Source organism: Taurulus bubalis (genome assembly GCF_910589615.1).
Source record: "Taurulus bubalis genome assembly, chromosome: 1".
NCBI classification, from domain to species: Eukaryota; Metazoa; Chordata; class Actinopteri; order Perciformes; family Cottidae; genus Taurulus; species Taurulus bubalis.
The window spans coordinates 41,123,370-41,141,266 of record NC_136589.1 but is presented as its reverse complement, the minus strand read 5'-3'; the positions used below and the strand labels follow the sequence as shown (position 1 = coordinate 41,141,266).

General features: G+C 43.3%; 1 protein-coding gene across 1 annotated transcript in view; it reads left to right on the top strand.

Moving 5' to 3' along the window:
• The window catches only part of pard3ab (par-3 family cell polarity regulator alpha, b), a gene marked incomplete at its 5' end in the record, with an annotated part of 192,381 nt that extends 179,644 nt beyond the window's left edge, over positions 1-12,737 (top strand). Inside the window, 2 exons of the mRNA XM_079219908.1 lie at positions 6,615-6,757; positions 11,873-12,737. Of these exons, the coding sequence (XP_079076034.1) occupies positions 6,615-6,757; positions 11,873-12,269 (540 nt within the window). The 3' untranslated portion in view covers positions 12,270-12,737. The remainder of the gene's footprint in view (positions 1-6,614; positions 6,758-11,872) is intronic.
• Between the last annotated feature and the right edge of the window lie 5,160 nt (positions 12,738-17,897).

Sequence of the window (17,897 nt, the reverse complement as noted above, 5' to 3'; positions counted from 1 at the left end):
ACTTTATATTTTAAACCACATTTGCAGCTGCTTCTACTGGGAGATCCACCAGGAACCCTCAATGGTTCCAGTCTAATGCAACCCTCTCGTGGTATTTTTATGGCCCTCTTTTCTTCCTGACATGGTAATTGCATGTTATTAGCCTCACTGTGGCCATACTGGTGGGCCATATGGAAAACAGGGGACTGTGTCTTTGAAAACCAATTACCTCCCCCATGCATATATTACATGTTGTTGCTTCACCTCAGTGATGTGCTGCAAACCTCAAGGAGCCTTCGTCCTTTCACTTAAATCACCTGCTCACAGTCTCTCCGTGTGAGAAGCCGCCGGCAGTCATGGCCGCTTCATACGTTTGCAGAAACATGGTAGTGAGATACAAGCAGATGCCAAATAAATCAAAAAGAAGGTTTACAGAAGATAAAATGCACCCGAGTGCTGGAGAGACGGGTCAAATAATTGTTTAGTTTGATCCGTAATGAAATAATGGACGATAATTTTCAACATCCATTAATTTTAAGTCATTTTTGGGCAACTTTCCAAATAAATCCTGGTTCCATTTCGTCCTTTTCCCTGTTTTACATTATTTTCATTGGAATATTTTGACATTTTTCAGTATTTCCTTTTACTTTTCGAGACTAAACAATTAATCTGTTTACCTCAAAACAAGTGATGTGTCTTGTGAGAATGGACAGCATTATGGCGTTAATGATTTTTGGTAATTTACTTGTTTTTTGGCAAAGTCTTTTTAGATAACATACTTTTTTAATCCTTCGCCTTGGGGGAAAATATCAGAAGTGAACTTACAAGTTTGTTTTTGTCAAGCAGACTCATCAAACTTTGTGGCTCCGAGTCCACACCTGAGTCACGTCATATCAATATCAATTCCACAGACATCTTTGAACCGCCAACTGGAAGCACTAATCATGGTGTTGTGCATCTTTCAGCCGGGCTTAGACCTGTTTATATCTCACCTCAGGTGAAGTAAAGGTGAATTTACCTCCCTACACACACACCCCTTCCTTTGTGCTTGATTGGCCCAATTATCCATTTTCAACACAAGCTGTTTTCTTAGCCATCCCTTTTTAGCCACATGAGTTTCATCCGTATAATATTTTTTTTGCAACGGGAGCCCTCTTCTGCTTTTTCACTATAAATTGGGAGCCGAGGAGGATTGTGGGTAGCACGGTCTAATTCCATCAGGATGACTGATGCCTGCTCTCCCGGCAGCACCGCGCCAGCTTTATTGCACTCATTTATACCACTGTGGGAATAGAGGAGTTCATTCACTTGATGTAGGGGAGGTTAGAAAGTGCATAATATTGCCTCTTGTGTTTCACTGAAACATTTTAATGCCGCCGCTATCTGGATGCCTTGAGGTGGTTTTCTTCCCGCTCCTCCGGTCACGTGTTCTCGTCGCTGAGCCCACATTCCTGGGATTATTCAACACCTCAATGTGAAACATATTGTGACTGTAATGTACCTGCAGGCCATTTACAATTCAGACATATGATACGGGAGCCCGGCCCTTCCCTCTCAGGTGGCTGCCGAGCTGGGAGGCAGCGCCAATCAATCCCGGGCTCGATTGCCCCGGCTTGAATCGGTTTAAAGGTGGAGTGTCTCTTTAGTACTATTAATCGCTTTATGGCCTTCCCACAAGCTGATGTCCACGGTGCGCCCGCCAGGATCTCAATGCGCTGCACGGCCATAAAAGTAATTAGACTGTGAGCTGAGCGCACGGTTAATGAACATCGGAGGAGCGGAAGGAGTTGTGGTACAAGTGTGGGCCGGACCTTGAGGTGTGTGTGTGTGTGTGTGCGTGTGCGTGCTCTTGTATAACTTATCTTTGCGAGTACCAATTTTAGACCTTGATAGTGAACATTTTTCAGTAGGAGCAGCAGGAGGATTTATTATGCAGCATAGTGCCGTACTCACACTCCTCAATACGTTCACAACGCGCTTTACTTGTGTGAGTTTACTATTTGCGATCGCTTCATTCCCGACTTTTTTATTTATTTAATATTAGCTTAAGCAGTTCAGAACCACTGCCCCATAATAACGTGCGTGTAATCTTTGTCTTTGTTATTTTCTTCTGTTTTAAGTTTGATTTTTTATAGAGTAATGTGGGTTTCTTAACCCTAAATTAAATGGATTTATGTCATAGTAACAGAACAATTTGCTTACATATATTTTTACATTCATATAAATCCATGTACAATATTTTTACTCTTAAATAAACAATAATCAAATAAAAAGAAAACAAACTATTTGTGGCATCTGGTGAGATGCCCAGATGCATAGTTTAAGGATGTCAGTCGTCAATGTTGTACTCCCTAGAAGTAGCATTTCCATCATGTGGTTTTTGCATTCATTTGCAAGGTTTTCCTTATTATTTTTACTACTACCAACAGTCTTACCTTCCGAGACCTTAATGCATGGGTCACCAACCTTTTTGAAACCGAGAGCTACTTCAAGGGTACAAAATAATACGAAGGGCTACTTGTTTGATGCAAACTTCCTGAACAACAAAGTTGCACAGATCACCTTTTAATAATAATAATATATGTGAAGTGACTGTCTCATCACATATCAATGTTAATTATTCCTCACAATAATTCTTAACAATAATTTCCACGAGTGATGGTAGGAAAAAAAAAAGTGTTATCACTTTGTTAGAAAAATGAAAATAAAGTTTTATCCGTTCAAAAAATAACTAATATTTAGTTTTAATGACAACCACAAAGTGTGCAGGCTTTGTCACTGCAGTGTTTTTCAGGCTTTTGGAAGAATATTTCCAGAGCCTCGATATGCAAAGTCAGAAACGTCATTTATGGAGCTCCGCAGGCTGTTTGTCTTGACCTGCAAATACATGAACTGTTAGGCTTTACAATGATCGCTTTACAAGTGATAGCTTAAAATACTGATAGCTTAAAGCAGCAAATCCCATTGTGAAAAGCACGCAACATATTTTTCGCCTCTCTCTCTGTCCGCTGTGTCTCACCTGTGTGCAGCGCATCGGGGCGGGACACAGAAGAGTTGTAATGCGACCAGAGACATAAAAGACATGCTGTCTGTAGGTACGATCAATAACATACGGCTGTTTAGTTTGTTTCATAACAGAACAAGGTCTATAGGAAAGAGAACCTCAAAGTACAGGCCGGAGGGCGCCCGCTGATATAATGAGAGAGGAAACACTGAAGATGCTGGTTTGACATGCACACAATATTGAACATTGACTTCAGAAATGGCCAGAGTTCATATATACAGAATTTTTGTTTTGTTTTTAAAATGTTATATTAAATCAGTGGTTCTCAAACTTTTTCTGTCACGCCCCACTTTGGAGGAAGAAAAATGTTCGGGCCCCACCGCCCCAACAAAATTGTAACAAAATGGTCCAACTTTTTGTGACTCCTCCATCCGTGCTTTTTCAAATAATAGAATAAAGAAAATTGAAATCCCTTTCAAGTAAACCAGATTGCTCCATCAGACAAAAACTAATAAAATGTGCAATCACTTTGTTAGAACAATGTTACAGCCTATTGTGGCTGCAAATAACCTGTTTTGCACTAAATATATTTTCAAGATAATAACAATAACGTTCAACCTGTGCAAACAAAATAAGTGCAGATGTGTGAGCATCACGTTGTATCAGTATTATTGGCTGCAGTGAGCTGCTTTCCTCTACACATATTTTTAAAACGGGGTTGTGGATTTGATACGGCCGCTCTCAATTCATGCTCAATGTTGAGTTTAGATCTTTATTCTGTTTTGAGACGCATGCGCAAGCATTTCCATTAAAGTACAGGCATTTCGCCATGTATTTATTAATGAGGTTGTACTTTTGTACTATGTAAAGTTATCATGTTTATGGGGAGAGTGTTCGTCCTGAAACCACAAGGTAGCGGTTCATCCCTGTTCTCCCCATAGTTTCATGTTGAAGTGTCCTTGAGCAAGACACTGAAGCCCCACTGCTTCACAGCAGCACACTGCTCCTTAATTAAAAAATCTGCTTTGAGGCACGGTTAGCTTTAAGTTGGGTGTAGAACTTTTTTTTGGGTGTAGAAATTTTTTTTCACATAGTTATCATGGATGATGTTCAGCGTCTTTCCAACTTCTGACTTTAAGGGGGGCATCATCCAACAATGTGAGATCTGACAACCCCTCAAATACACTCTACCCAACAGTTGGCCACATGTGCAGATGTGAAAGAAAGTAGGATTTGAACGTCTCTCCCGTGTGTCAAACCTACTGCAACACCATGAGCGCCACGTGGGAGAAGAGTGCATGACGGCGTGTGCCACCGGAACTATGCATGTTTATAAGATCACGATGGCCGAGGACACAAAGCTGTTGGAGAAAGATGGCCTTCAAGTGTGGTTAAGAGGTACGGGTACGAAAAAAGTTTACTTTTGGACATAGTTGGGAAAAAAAGTTGTGCAAATTAGAAACTGAATCCCTTTGGGGCTCATAACATACAAATACGAATATGTGTGAGTGAATTATAGACGCTGGGTGTATATTATGACGACTGGCTGGCAGTTTGTAAGTATACAGGTTAATACTCTCAAAGCAATAATTAATTTAAAGTGATAAAAAATCATTCCAGACTTCCAAAAATGTACAAATATACATATCAATCATCATGACCGTGCCTATATACACACGTGCACACACATACTGTGACCTAATAACCTGTACAAGAGGTGTGTGTCTATGACTGCGTGTGTGTATTGTGTCCTTCATTAACACCCACTAACATCCACCTCGTCATCACTGTGACATCACTACGAGTCTCCAGCATGGCCCCTCCCCCTCTGTCTGTCTGTCTCACCTTCATTGTGACCTGAGAGGAGACGAGCTAACCGCCGGTAAGTGTCTGTGGTTTGGACTTGTGGGGGTTATGGGGTCTCCTGTTTCAGGGGCTGCTGCTACTTTTATTGGGGCTACTGTGTGGAAACTCCAGAGTGCAGTTGTGGTGATTTGCATGCCTTGAATTTAAACTGAGGGATCAGGTGTCGTATGTTTTTTTCATACGCACCCTGACTTAAAAAGTATTTCTTAATTCGAAAAAAAATATTCTTATGATAAAACACAATTTCCATTTGTCCAAGCAGAGATTAGCTTTTTATTAAACCTTTTATTCATGCAGTACATAATTTCCTGCTTTGGCTAAATTAATTAATTCCTCCTACTTCTGATATTTAAACTTGATTAAACGTATCACAAGAGAGACGTTCTCATTACTTTGGGGTCAAATTTGCTGTTAAGATCTTCCAATTGAAGCATAAATACTGGATGAAAATCACCATCACTGGATTTGATAAAAGAAATGTTGTATTTACTGTTTCATTAATTGGATAGAAATCTAACTTGATTTGTCGCGTATAAATGTTACTTAAAGTTTGTTTGATGGATCTTGGCTCATGATATGTTTCCGTCAATATAAGATGTTATTGCTTGATCGTAATTAGAGATTATTACCGTTATTATAAAGTGCAGCGTGTAGTATAGCAAGCGTTTGAAGTGTGGAGGACCAATTACTTGAAATAGACTGATCTGCTTCACTTAAAAACCACTGATTTCACCAGTTGGAGTGCCGGCTCCTCCACCGGCTCCCATTCATTCATCCATCCATCCATCTTGCATTAGCACTGCAGGCCACTCAGCATCATGAATGTTTAACCCGAACGCAGAACAGTTCTTCGGTATTTCTTTCACTCTGGGAGTGTAAAAACTTCCAGACGTCCCGGAGCCAAATTGGCTCGACCGGGGATCAAGCAGCTCGTTCTGGAGCCTCAGACGATAAGACGGTGCTGCAGTTTCAAAGGATCCGCTCTCCCAACTTACAATAAGAAAACAACATATTGTTCCACTTACGTCTCGTGATATTTGAGAGCAACATGTCCCTCATCGTTAACATTGCTCTGGATGGAGATTACTGTAAACAGTTTTCATACCAACTATTTCTGAGGTACTGGAAGTGTCCACAGCTGTTTTTTTGGGATCGTCCTTCCAACCATTTAAAAAAAAAAAAAGTACTTAAATGGCTTTTTGTGCCGGCGTCTCCCGTGGCAGGAGACATTATGTACGTCCATTCTTGTGAAGGCAATATCTCAGGAACACCATCAGGTAAACGTCCACCTCGACTCAAAGAGGACATTTTACCCTTTCACAAAACACATTTCTTTAGCCATAACTAAAGAATTCATCTGCCAATTTTACGCAAATGTCTAATCGGATAAAATGACCATAAAGTGGTGACATTTTGAACAGACATGGATAGCGTGGTTGGCGGCAATTTTAGTTTTTTTTTTTAATTATATTTAGACAATGTACAGATATTAGTATGTAAAGGTCCAAACCAGTGGGAAAGTCCACTAAAAATGAACTATCACCCTCTTAAATTTGACGTGTAGTCCATCCCTACATCAGCCCAAGAACAGGAGATCCATCCAATAATATTGACACACTAAGCATCATATTTGTCCACCCAGTGCACATTCCCACATTTTATTTACATTTATCGGGCAGCATTTTTAATTAAGTGTGTGAAATGAGGACAAATGGGACGAGGCCGTCGGCGGTTAACCGGGCTCTGGGCCTCTTGCTGTTTTCAGTCGAACGCCAGCAGCAACGGTCAGACCGGGTTCAGCCAGCCGGGACGCCACTCGGTGTCGGTGGAGGTTCAGATGCAGAGGCAGCGGCAGGAGGAGAGGGACTCGTTCGCCCAGGCTCAGCGCCAGTACAGCTCCCTGCCACGGTAAGACTGAGTGTGTGTGTGTGTGTGGGTGTGTTACATCTTCTCGTGCTCCTGCTGTCTGTCCAATATGAGATGTGTCCGGGAGGTTGTGACTGTGTTTGTATCTATTTTACGTCCTGTAATTTAATGTAATGCACCGTAATGTCCCTCAAGGTGTGTGTGCGTGTGTGTGTGTGTGTGTGTGTGTGAGTGACATCATGCTTGTGCAAGCCTGTTTGATCATGTCTGATTCATTGTAATAGCCATGTTACAGTAATGATATCAGATTATATAAATATAACATCTGAGTAAGGGAAAAGGATCACAGCTGGTCAGTTTCAGTACACACACACACACACACTCACACTCTCAGCCTCAAACTGGTCAGATCATGTTACCTTCTCGTACAGATCTGACATGATTGCTTTGCTCTCCCTTAATGTAATTCCCTTTGATCTGCATGATATGACTGCCTGTTGTTCCAGGAAGTGTGTGTGTGTGTGTGTGTGTGTGTGTGTGTGTGTGTGTGTGTGATAGAGGAGTTGTGGGTACAGGAAGGGAGATATGGGGACATTTCATGGATCCGTTAAAAGTAAAAAAAAAACAGACAAAGCTTTCATCTGAGAGGTATCAAATTAGTTGAATTTTTCTTTTGTGATGCAAAAACACTTAATTTCAACAAGACATTTATTGTGTAGAAAATAATTAATCAGCAATGTATCATTACCATAATTAAGTGAACAAACACCTGGTTTATGAATCAAACATTTCCCCCCCAAAATTGCCAAATGATGCTGTTCTGACAAAAACGAGTAAATGCATCATTTGTCAAGTCCCACTTACATGATTTTGCGTCATCAAGGTAACCCGATATGTCGCCGCAAAGTGCCGTTCAATTCCTATTTATACCACATTGAGCCCCTCGCAGCGTCTCCCTCTCGAGCACTTACCAGGTGACGTCAGTGACGTCCCCGAGGGTTCACAGTTTAAGGCCACAGAGGTCACCTTGGGATTTGGGCCCTTGAGCCGCTGGGTTTCATCAAACACAGTTCCCATTTGTGAAGCAATTATAATCTTTTTTTTATGGAATGATGACGCTACAGTAGGTCAAGTGTATTTCATACCATACTACACCCAGAATCTTTAGCTTCTCGATGGTGGTGAGCCTGAAAGCTGATGCTGTTGGATTTTACCTCAATGAAACACACAGCGGGCTCCTGGTGTTCAGGTAGATGGAGCACGTTTGTTCAGAGAATGTTCAGGTAGATAGAGAACGTTTGTTCAGAGAATGTTCAGGTAGATAGAGAACGTTTGTTCAGTGAATGTTCAGGTAGATGGAGAACGTTTGTTCAGTGAATGTTCAGGTAGATGGAGAACGTTTGTTCAGAGAATGTTCAGGTAGATAGAGAACGTTTTGTTCAGAGAATATTCAGGTAGATAGAGAACATTTGATCAGAGAATGTTCAGATAGATAGACTGTTTGTTCAGAGAATGTTCAGGTAGACAGAGAACGTTTGTTCAGGTAGATGGAGAACGTTTGTTCAGAGAATGTTCAGGTAGATAGAGAACATTTGTTCAGCGAATGTTCAGATAGATAGAGAACGTTTGTTCAGAGAATGTTCAGGTAGATAGAGAACGTTTGTTCAGAGAATGTTCAGGTAGATAGAGAACGTTTGTTCAGAGAATGTTCAGGTAGACAGAGACCGTTTATTCAGGTAGATGGAGAATGTTTGTTCATAGAATGTTCAAGTAGATAGACAACGTTTGTTCATAGAATGTTCAAGTAGATAGACAACGTTTGTTCATATAATGTTCAGGTAGATAGAGAACGTTTGTTCAGCGAATGTTCAGATAGATAGAGAACGTTTGTTCAGTGAATGTTCAGATAGATAGACCGTTTGTTCAGAGAATGTTCAGGTAGATAGAGACCGTTTGTTCAGAGAATGTTCAGGTAGACAGAGAACGTTTGTTCAGGTAGATGGAGAACGTTTGTTCAGAGAATGTTCAGGTAGACAGAGAACGTTTATTCAGGTAGATAGAGACCGTTTGTTCAGAGAATGTTCAGGTAAACAGAGAACGTTTATTCAGGTAGATGGAGAATGTTTGTTCATAGAATGTTCAAGTAGATAGACAACGTTTGTTCATATAATGTTCAGGTAGATAGAGAACATTTGTTCATAGATTGTTCAGGTAGATGGAGAACATTTGTTCAGCGAATGTTCAGATAGATAGAGAACGTTTGTTCAGAGAATGTTCAGGTAGATAGAGACCGTTTGTTCAGAGAATGTTCAGGTAGACAGAGAACGTTTGTTCAGGTAGATGGAGAACGTTTGTTCAGAGAATGTTCAGGTAGATAGAGACCGTTTGTTCAGGTAGATGGAGAACGTTTGTTCAGAGAATGTTCAGGTTGATAGAGACCGTTTGTTCAGGTAGATGGAGAACGTTTGTTCAGAGAATGTTCAGGTAGATAGAGACCGTTTGTTCAGAGAATGTTCAGGTAGACAGAGAATGTTTATTCAGGTAGATGGATAACGTTTGTTCATAGAATGTTCAAGTAGATAGACAATGTTTGTTCATGTAATGTTCAGGTAGATAGAGAACATTTGTTCATAGATCGTTCAGGTAGATAGAGAACGTTTGTTCAGAGAATATTCAGATAGATAGAGAACGTTTGTGCAGAGAATGTTCAGGTAAATAGAAAATGTTTGTTCATAGAATCGTCAGTTAGATAGAGAACGTTTGTGCTGAGAATGTTCAGGTAGATGGAGAACGTTTGTTCAGAGAATGTTCAGGTAGCTACAGAAGTTTCTGTAAGAAAGGGGTCGGAATCGAAGCACAATGGCCTCCCTTTCGGGTCTTTTACTCTTGAAGCTGTTCAGGCAGGAACTGTCCAGGAAGAAATGTTGTTCTAAGTTATCATTTCCCTAAAGAAACATCTGTAATAACTCTCTCGCACCATCGAGGTCAAAACAAGCAGACCCGTCCAGGTGCACATCATCAGCTTGCACTTACCATACATGCACAACGTTAAACACATTATCTCTACGACTCCTCCAACGTACCCTAATCCACTGTTATCGACATAAATCCCTTCCTTGATAAATATTGCAAGCAGCTTTGCTGAAAGATTAATGAACCCGACGTTTCGCTCTGGTGGTCAGAGGCAACATCCTGTGCTCCCTTCACTGTTCCCACTAATTCCGTTGAGAAGCTGCTCTGTTTGGATAAAACCCTGCTGTAATATCTCGAGAACACCAGCTATTGTTTGACTTGGAGAGCATGCCGTCGTGTGAAATCCGAAGGGCCGAGGCAGAGTAAAGACGGCATGGAGCGGATCCCGGCCTCGATGGGATTCACACGGGGGGATTTCTGTTCTGTGGAGGCCGGATCTCCTTGCGGGAGCATGACTGGATTGTGAATGGAGACGTGATTAACGGCCGCAAAAAAAACGGCTTTCATTCTCAATAAAGGTCAGATCCCTTCTGGGCGAGACCCTTTTCCTAAACAAGGAACTGTAAGTAAAAATATGGCCAATGAAGTGCCATTCATCGGCGAGCACCACTGATCTCTGAGCCAAAGTAATGCCATCCCGGGCGACCAAAGGTTGGCAACAACAGCTGCAGTGGCGTTCCTCCCCCCCGCACTACGACCTCCCACAAAGTCTCCCACAATTTTTTTTTTTCTTTCCTCTCAATCTCACTCTGTCACCTCTCAACCTTTCAGTTTTATCATCTGTCATGTTTCAAAGTGTGCATGCGTGGAATACAGAACCGTTTACATCATTCTGTATTTACCCCCACCACCACCCCCTTGGCACGGTATCAGACGGAGGGAGTGATCTGGTTTGCGTTTCTCTCACCAGGGGGGCCAGGACCAGGCTTTTGGCCTCTTTGTCAACATGTGAAATGAAATCGGATGCCTGCCTCTGAAAATTGGAATCACTCAACCATGAGCGGGAATAAACCTGGGCTATATTCTTCTATCTCGCCGATCGAGAAGCGTATCCATTCCCAATTGCGTCCAATCTCTGTTGAATAAAAACAAAGGGTCTTTTCTATTCTCATTGTGTTTTTTTTTTCTTTTTCTCTCTCCCCTTCCTACTCGAATTCAAACACCAGAATAATATGATTTCTTCACAGCTGGCTGATAAACCTGCTAATTATGCATGGCTCCAAGTCAGAAGCCCATTGATGTTTCTGTTTGTCTTCTTCTTTTTCTCTCTCTCTCTCTGCTCTCATTTTTGCCTTGTCCACGAGATAAATGGGTGGAGCTGTAGTGGCTTGAGACACACTCATGCATATCGTATGGACTCACACTTACACACACTTACACACAAAGGCAGGGAAGGGCTGCCACAAAGAGGCCAGCCAAGCAAAAATGAGAGGCGATGTCACACATCTGGATTTTCTTTTTCCCCAGCAAAAGGGCAGGGCATCCCCTCCAAAGCATTGACAACTAACCGCGCCTTTTAAGACGAGTGTCGAGCGTCAAATATCCCCTCCGATATATTAAATCCATTGTGTACAAGATGGTCGCCTCAGTTTTCCACCTGCGGGAAGGTCTTTCCACCTGCGGGAAGGTCTTCCCGCCGCCGTCTGTCAGATCCAATGGTTGTTTCTGTCCGTCTGGAAATGGAGCTAATGGGCTGGAAGGGGACTTTGACATGGTTAGGTATGTTTTTACCGTGGGCTGGTAGTCGCCCAGGGGCAGTTTGTGAGGCTGTAATGACGTCTCATTTTCATTGAATGTGACATGTTGGCTCCCATGCAACTGACAGTATAACCGTTTCCCAGCAAACATCCACACACTAGTCCCCTCTCCCAGGAGGTAATAGGTTTTGAACGAACATTATTGTTGCTGGCGATGTTTTTCCCATCAGACCAGGTCACAATATGCAACTTGGAGGGTTCAAGTTGTGTGTCATGAAGGAATAAAGTGTAAGCATTTATTGGCAGGTTATGTGTAATTGTTTTAACTTGCAACACCTGATTTATGTGTTTTACGCTTGTCACAAATCAGTCATATAAAACACCACACGTGTATGAAATGGTTGTTAGGGTGAAACCAATCATGGATGTAATGTTCAAGTCAAAGCCCATCTCACCTTTCATCCCCTGTTTTCTGTCTCCTCACCAGGCAACCCAGGAAGAACCCCAGCTCCATCTCCCAGGACTCGTGGGATAAGGCGTACCCGCCAGGCGAGGTCTTCCAGACAGCCAAGGACAACCCCAGGTACTCGAGCTACCAGGGCACCAGGAACGGCTACCCGGGCGGCGGCGGGGTCAACGCCCGGGTCCTCCTGGAGGCCCAGGAGCTGCTGAGGCAAGAGCAGAGGCGCCGAGAGCAGGAAGCCAAAGGGAAGCTGATGCAGGAGAGCATCGGCAACAGCAGCTATGAGGGGTACCCGACGGCGCGCCTGAAGGACCCAGCCTCCCCCAAGGGCCCGTACCGCCATGACGTGCCGCCGTCGCCCTCGCAGTTAGCGAGGCTGAATAGAATCGGGTCGGAGAAAGGAAGACTTTTTTATTCTTGAGGGAGTATTGTTGGACTGATGGATGAAGAGCTGAGAACTTGTGCTGCAGGAGCAACAGGGATTATCTTAAAGAAACGAGTAAAAGTGGACGCGACAATCCTTGACGAAGGGACAACCTGAGAGCTCTTATAGCTTAGCGAAGGTCCTGGAGGTAACCAGATGTGAAGTGCACTCAGTACGTGGGTGTGTGTGTTCAATCCCCCACCGTGCCGATGACCTACAGTAGTCGCTCGCTCACCCTCCTCCAGACACGAGACGCTCAGTGCCTTCTCCGACATGACGCCTGTTCAGTCGTCCAGGACTCTGATTCATCGAGATCTAGCGCCGTCGTGTACTGACAATCAACCGGGCAGACCGGCGAGCGAGTGGGCGTTCTTCTGAGCCCATGGGGAGGCGTCACTTTGTGTGTGGGTTTTGTGTGTGGTTATGTGTCAAGGTACACGTTTCACAAACAGGCATTCGTGTCATGGCTTTAAAAAATAAATAAAAGTGTCCCGTGGTGCAACTCGTCCCATCGGTCACACACAAAAAAGCAACCCGTCTTCACTACAGTTAACATTCGACCCCGGCCTGACGCTGCCGGCGCTGCTCTGCGTTCTGTTTTCTCCACTTTCCAGTGTTTTTTTTTTTTAGCTCTCTCACTCGAGTACTCCCCGGGGAGAAGAGAAAACACGGCAGAAATGTATGAAAGAAGCCGGGGCAGAGTGTGCGTGTTATTAATAAAGAAAAGCCCCCCCTCATGAATGATTCATATTGTGTGTTATCTCCGTGGAAGAGGCCCAGGCGGAGGGGGTAGACAGCTCTGATCCTCTGCCTGCTCCCCATGCACCGCTCTGGGCTTGACTCGCTGGCCCGCCTGCCTGTCTGTCTGGTGCTCTGGCTCCCGTCCTCCTCTCGTTCACATCTCTCTGTTCATTACCTTCCTTTCTTCTACCTCAACACCTTTATCCTCCCTTCCTCTCCATTGCTCATCTCCCACCTTCCTCTCATCTCACCCCTCCCCTTCTCCTTACTCTTCTTCCTGCTCACCACCACCATGATCATCCTCCTCCTCCTCCTCCTCCTCGTCTCCCCGTCTCCCGAGTCAGACTCTGCTCTGAATTTTTCATCACAAGCCACCTGCTGCCTGCCGGAGCCAAAGAACGCTGCCACCGGAGGAACCGACAGAGGGCCCGGCCCGGCATACAAAAAGAGCCCGACTAAAGATGGGTAGACAGACAATAGACCTGCCAGTGTGAAATTATCTGGAGCTTTTCTCACGTTTTTCTTTTTTTAACAAAATGTAAAATTGTCCTCAGGAGTTAATTGCTTTCAATTGCTGTAATTGCTTTCTGTCATTTTACCCTTTTAAGCATTTAGCTGACACTCTTTTCCAACATTTTGAGAAATGCTTCTTAGAACTGCTTTCTTCCCAAATAATGTAATATTTGTCGGTGTATGTACATTATGCAGAGCAGAGGCCTGGTCTCCCTAGAAACAGGCAGTGCACAGACGTTAATCACATACTCGCAGGGCTAGTTAGCCAGCCAGAACGATGCTAGCGGTAGTCGGTCACCATCATGGTCACATTAGCTATCAGAGTTGGCTAGCTTGCTAACTGCTAGTAAGCCAGCCAGAACGTTGCTAGCACCATCATGTTCACATTAGCTGTCGGAGTTGGCTAACTTGCTAACTGCTAGTTAACCAGCCAGAACGATGCTAGAGGTAGTCGGTCACCTTCATGGTCACAGCTCTCGGAGTTGGCTAGCTTGCTAACTGCTAGTTAGCCAGCCAGAGTGATGCTAGCACCATCATGGTCACATTAGCTGTCAGAGTTGGTTAGCTTGCTAACTGCTCGTTAGCCAGCCGGAGCGATGTTAGAGGTAGTCGGTCACCATCATGGTCACAGCTCTCGGAGTTGGCTAGCTTAATTGAAAAATGCATTCACACAGTTTATTCAAAAGGCCCCCCAGGCTAGCTCTGGCAGCAATGCTGCCGCTGTTTGCACTGTTAGCACCATTAACGCTGAGCCTTCGCCATGTTGAGAGCCGTGTGGAGGCAATAGACGTGCTCTGTATTCCACGTTGAGCACCTTTAAAAAAAAAAAAAAAAAAACCTCACACAGCCCACCGCTATAATTGTTGCAGTAGGTGGCAACCGATTCTCTGGGTCTGAACCACGCCCTCTTTGACATCACTAATGTTAGCGACATGATGTTCTCTGCCTGCAAGCGAAACGAATGAGATCGAGCTGAGGTCGAACTTGAAACAAAAGGGAAATGCATATATAAGTATAAAATGGCCTCGCTGAGCTGTGGAAAACAAACGGGCGGTGCGTGATTGCCCTTCCCTCCTACACACATCATATGCAGAGTGAAGCCGCATGACACACATTATCTCCTGTTAGTTAATGGAGGCCCTTGCTGGGAAAGATGCAGGTTGGGTGGGGGGGTAATAGATGATGATGGAAGTAAGAAGATGAAGAAGAAATGGCATTATTCCAGTGTATAAACCTGTATGTAAAAAATTCACACAACTCTGATGTAAGCTAAACTAAAATGTACCTGCATGTACTTGGGTGCAATGACGCATTAACGCACTGCGGCCCCTTTTTAAATCCACACTGCAATGAAAACTGTTACCAAATAATAATCAAAACTGTGTAAAAAATATCTCTTCTCTGAATGACATTGAGTAAAAGGGAGTTGCACATTAAAGGAGGATGTATTTGACCCGTGCTCGGTTACGGGGGTCTGAAAATCAAGTGCCTAATATCATATCACAATATTTTACACGAAGAGGGACGCGACGTGATTCGCTTGTCAATGACAATACAGCACACAAACCACAGTGTGTTTTTAAACCTTTTTGATATCATTTTAAAATGTGTCATTTTTGGGGTACTCCTTCCAGAATCTTTTTTTATTTTTTTTTCTATTTACAAGAGCCAACACTTTACGAGCGGTTATCAGTGTATTTGTATCCCGTTTGACATTGCCTTCAACCATGCTGTATCATGATGTGTTTTAAAGTATAATAAGAAATGGAAGTTTGATGTTTGTTTCTTCAGAAAACCTTTACATGATATATTGAGAAATGTATGCAGCCACTTTTCCTGTACATATCAAATTTAGAATAAAAAAACGGAAGACTGTTCCGCATCCTGTTTACAACCGCTGCCCTTTTCTCCATTTTCTTTCCTTCGGCCATTCTCGGCTTTGAACCGGGGGATCGGACGAGTTGACGGCAACAAAAAGAGATAATATAACGAAGTGAAACATCATGGGCTCCTGTGGGAGAGTCGCGCAGCTGATGTTCAAACGGGACTGAAGAAGCAACGTTTTGGCTTCTGTGTCGCTGTGTTGAACACACTGAGGTAATCTCCCTAAACGCCGTCGTGCTTCCTGTTATTAAGCCCGACCGCGTTCCCATTGTCCCTCACAGGGGATCTGTTGTGCAGCTCCCTGCTACTGTTTTTGTTTCCGAAGGTCAAAGGTGACATCCTACCCAAACACTGTTAATGCTACTTGAGCTAGCCGGGGGTGTGTATGTGTTGGAAGAAACGGAGATATGAGAACAGAGAGGAAAATAGGTGGAAGCTAGAGAAAACCCTTTGCCTCATCCTGTGCTTTTCTCCTTCACGGCAGTCTGTTGTCTTTGTTGACGTCATTGTGTGTGTGTGTGTGTGTGTGTGTGTGTGTGTGTGTGTGTGTGTGTGTGTGTGTGTGTGTGTGTGTGTGTGTGTGTGTGTGTGTGAGAGAGATCCAGAGTTTGCCGTGGTCAGACTAAACCTTCAGAACATTTCCTTTAAGGTGCACTGAGGAAACACTAGCGGGGGACGTTTGGCTCTCCCGGGCGTTGATTTACAAGAGCACAGGATGCCGCTTCATCCGCCTCGCTCCTCTTTACATCGGTGTTCAAATACCCGCTGAAATCGGGAACATGCACACTGCCTCCCTGGTTTAACGCGGTCCATGTGAGACAGCCGATTTATGTGTGCAATAAAACAAAACTGGTGTACCTGGGTTTTCTCTCTCAGGTCTCTCAGTATGTGTCTTTGTTATGTCCACCAACAAGGACCCCAAAGGATTTATCATATTGGCTTTGGAGATCCCCTGATTTTTAGTCTAGTGCCTTTTTATTAAGTCAAAATTTGAATTGACCAAATAAACCAAAGTGATTCTCATCAGCCGTAGCAGCTGTTACTTTGTCAATGTGCATGTTAGCAAGCTAGCAGGCTACACTAAGATGGTGAACATTACACCTGCTTGAACATGAACATCGTAAGCGTGTTAAAATGCTCAAAGCGAAGCCTCCCAGAGCCACAAGTCTTCTGTGAGGTAATATAACACAGTAAAGATATGTGTTACATTGCTTCTATTGTTATCAATGATGTTTTCCTTTGCGGTGTAATGATCCATGAAACAATCAGTGTGCACCATGTGTTTGGCGCGATGCACAGAGAGTCTGCAGGCAGAAGTTCCTTTTAATTAAGGAGTTGTTTCTCTTGGCTTCGGCCACACAACCACACTCTTTCCATTATATCTGCAGGGGAAACTCAGATCTCTGGCCAATAAAAACCCTCCAACAGGTGATCCTCCTTGTGTTACATTCGCCTGGTTCAGCTCTGCAAAGAGCTTCCCACTCTCATCCAGTAACATCCGCACCAGATGGGAATGGAAGCTCTCGTTGCATCTATTAACCTTGATTAAAGCCAGGCTTTATTCATGCTAAACATCAGGCTAATGTGTTAAAAGCTTATAAAGGCTTTTATCTCAGCATCATGCCTGTGACGCTTGGCAAAAACAATCTTTAACAACTTAATAGAAGCAGTAATATCCTTAAAACCTGCTGGTGTTGAGTCCAAAGTGAGTCACACAATTATAATCAATGAACACAAACATTAAACATTAAAAGAAGCTAATATAAATTGAAAAAATCAAAATTAGCATTTAAATTATGCGTTGGTAATTTGAAACTAAAGGTTGCCGGCTACAATTTGGAATCTCTTATTCAGCCCTTAAATGATGAAAGTAATAATTTAATTTTAATAGGTAATTGCAAAACTAAATTTAGAAGCTTCTCAATTTGTTTTTTTAATTCACTTACGTCAAATTTGATCTCGGAATGAATTTTCTTTTTTTGTAGTTTCCATTTCGCCTTAATTTAAAGATACCGCCACCTGAAAATTGAGTTAATTCCAACTCACAAAGCGCCGCAGCGAGAGCGCTGATTGACCAGCTGTTGTGTCGTAACGATCATTTAGCTGCATAATCTAAATGCAAATGTAATTAATCAATTCACAATTGCTTTTTAAACTTATCAGTTAATTATTTAATTTCAATTATACTGGAATACAGTCCAGATCTCTCTGTACAACAGACCTGATCTCGCCGTGTTGACAACGTGCTAACAACACCGCGTGCAACAGGACCGGCAGCATCCTGCTCTCAAGGCCAGTAAACTTTACCTCCTGTGTGATTTCTCATTCTCCTTTTAGCAGCGCTGCCACATTTTAATGCGCTCCACATCACCCCCGCAGCAATGACACGGATCATTTCCACCGCGGCCCTTGTTTTTTTCTGTCAACAGAGAGCCACAACAAGAGTGCGCTAAACCTTTTATTTTACAGCCGCCGCCACCGTCCGCG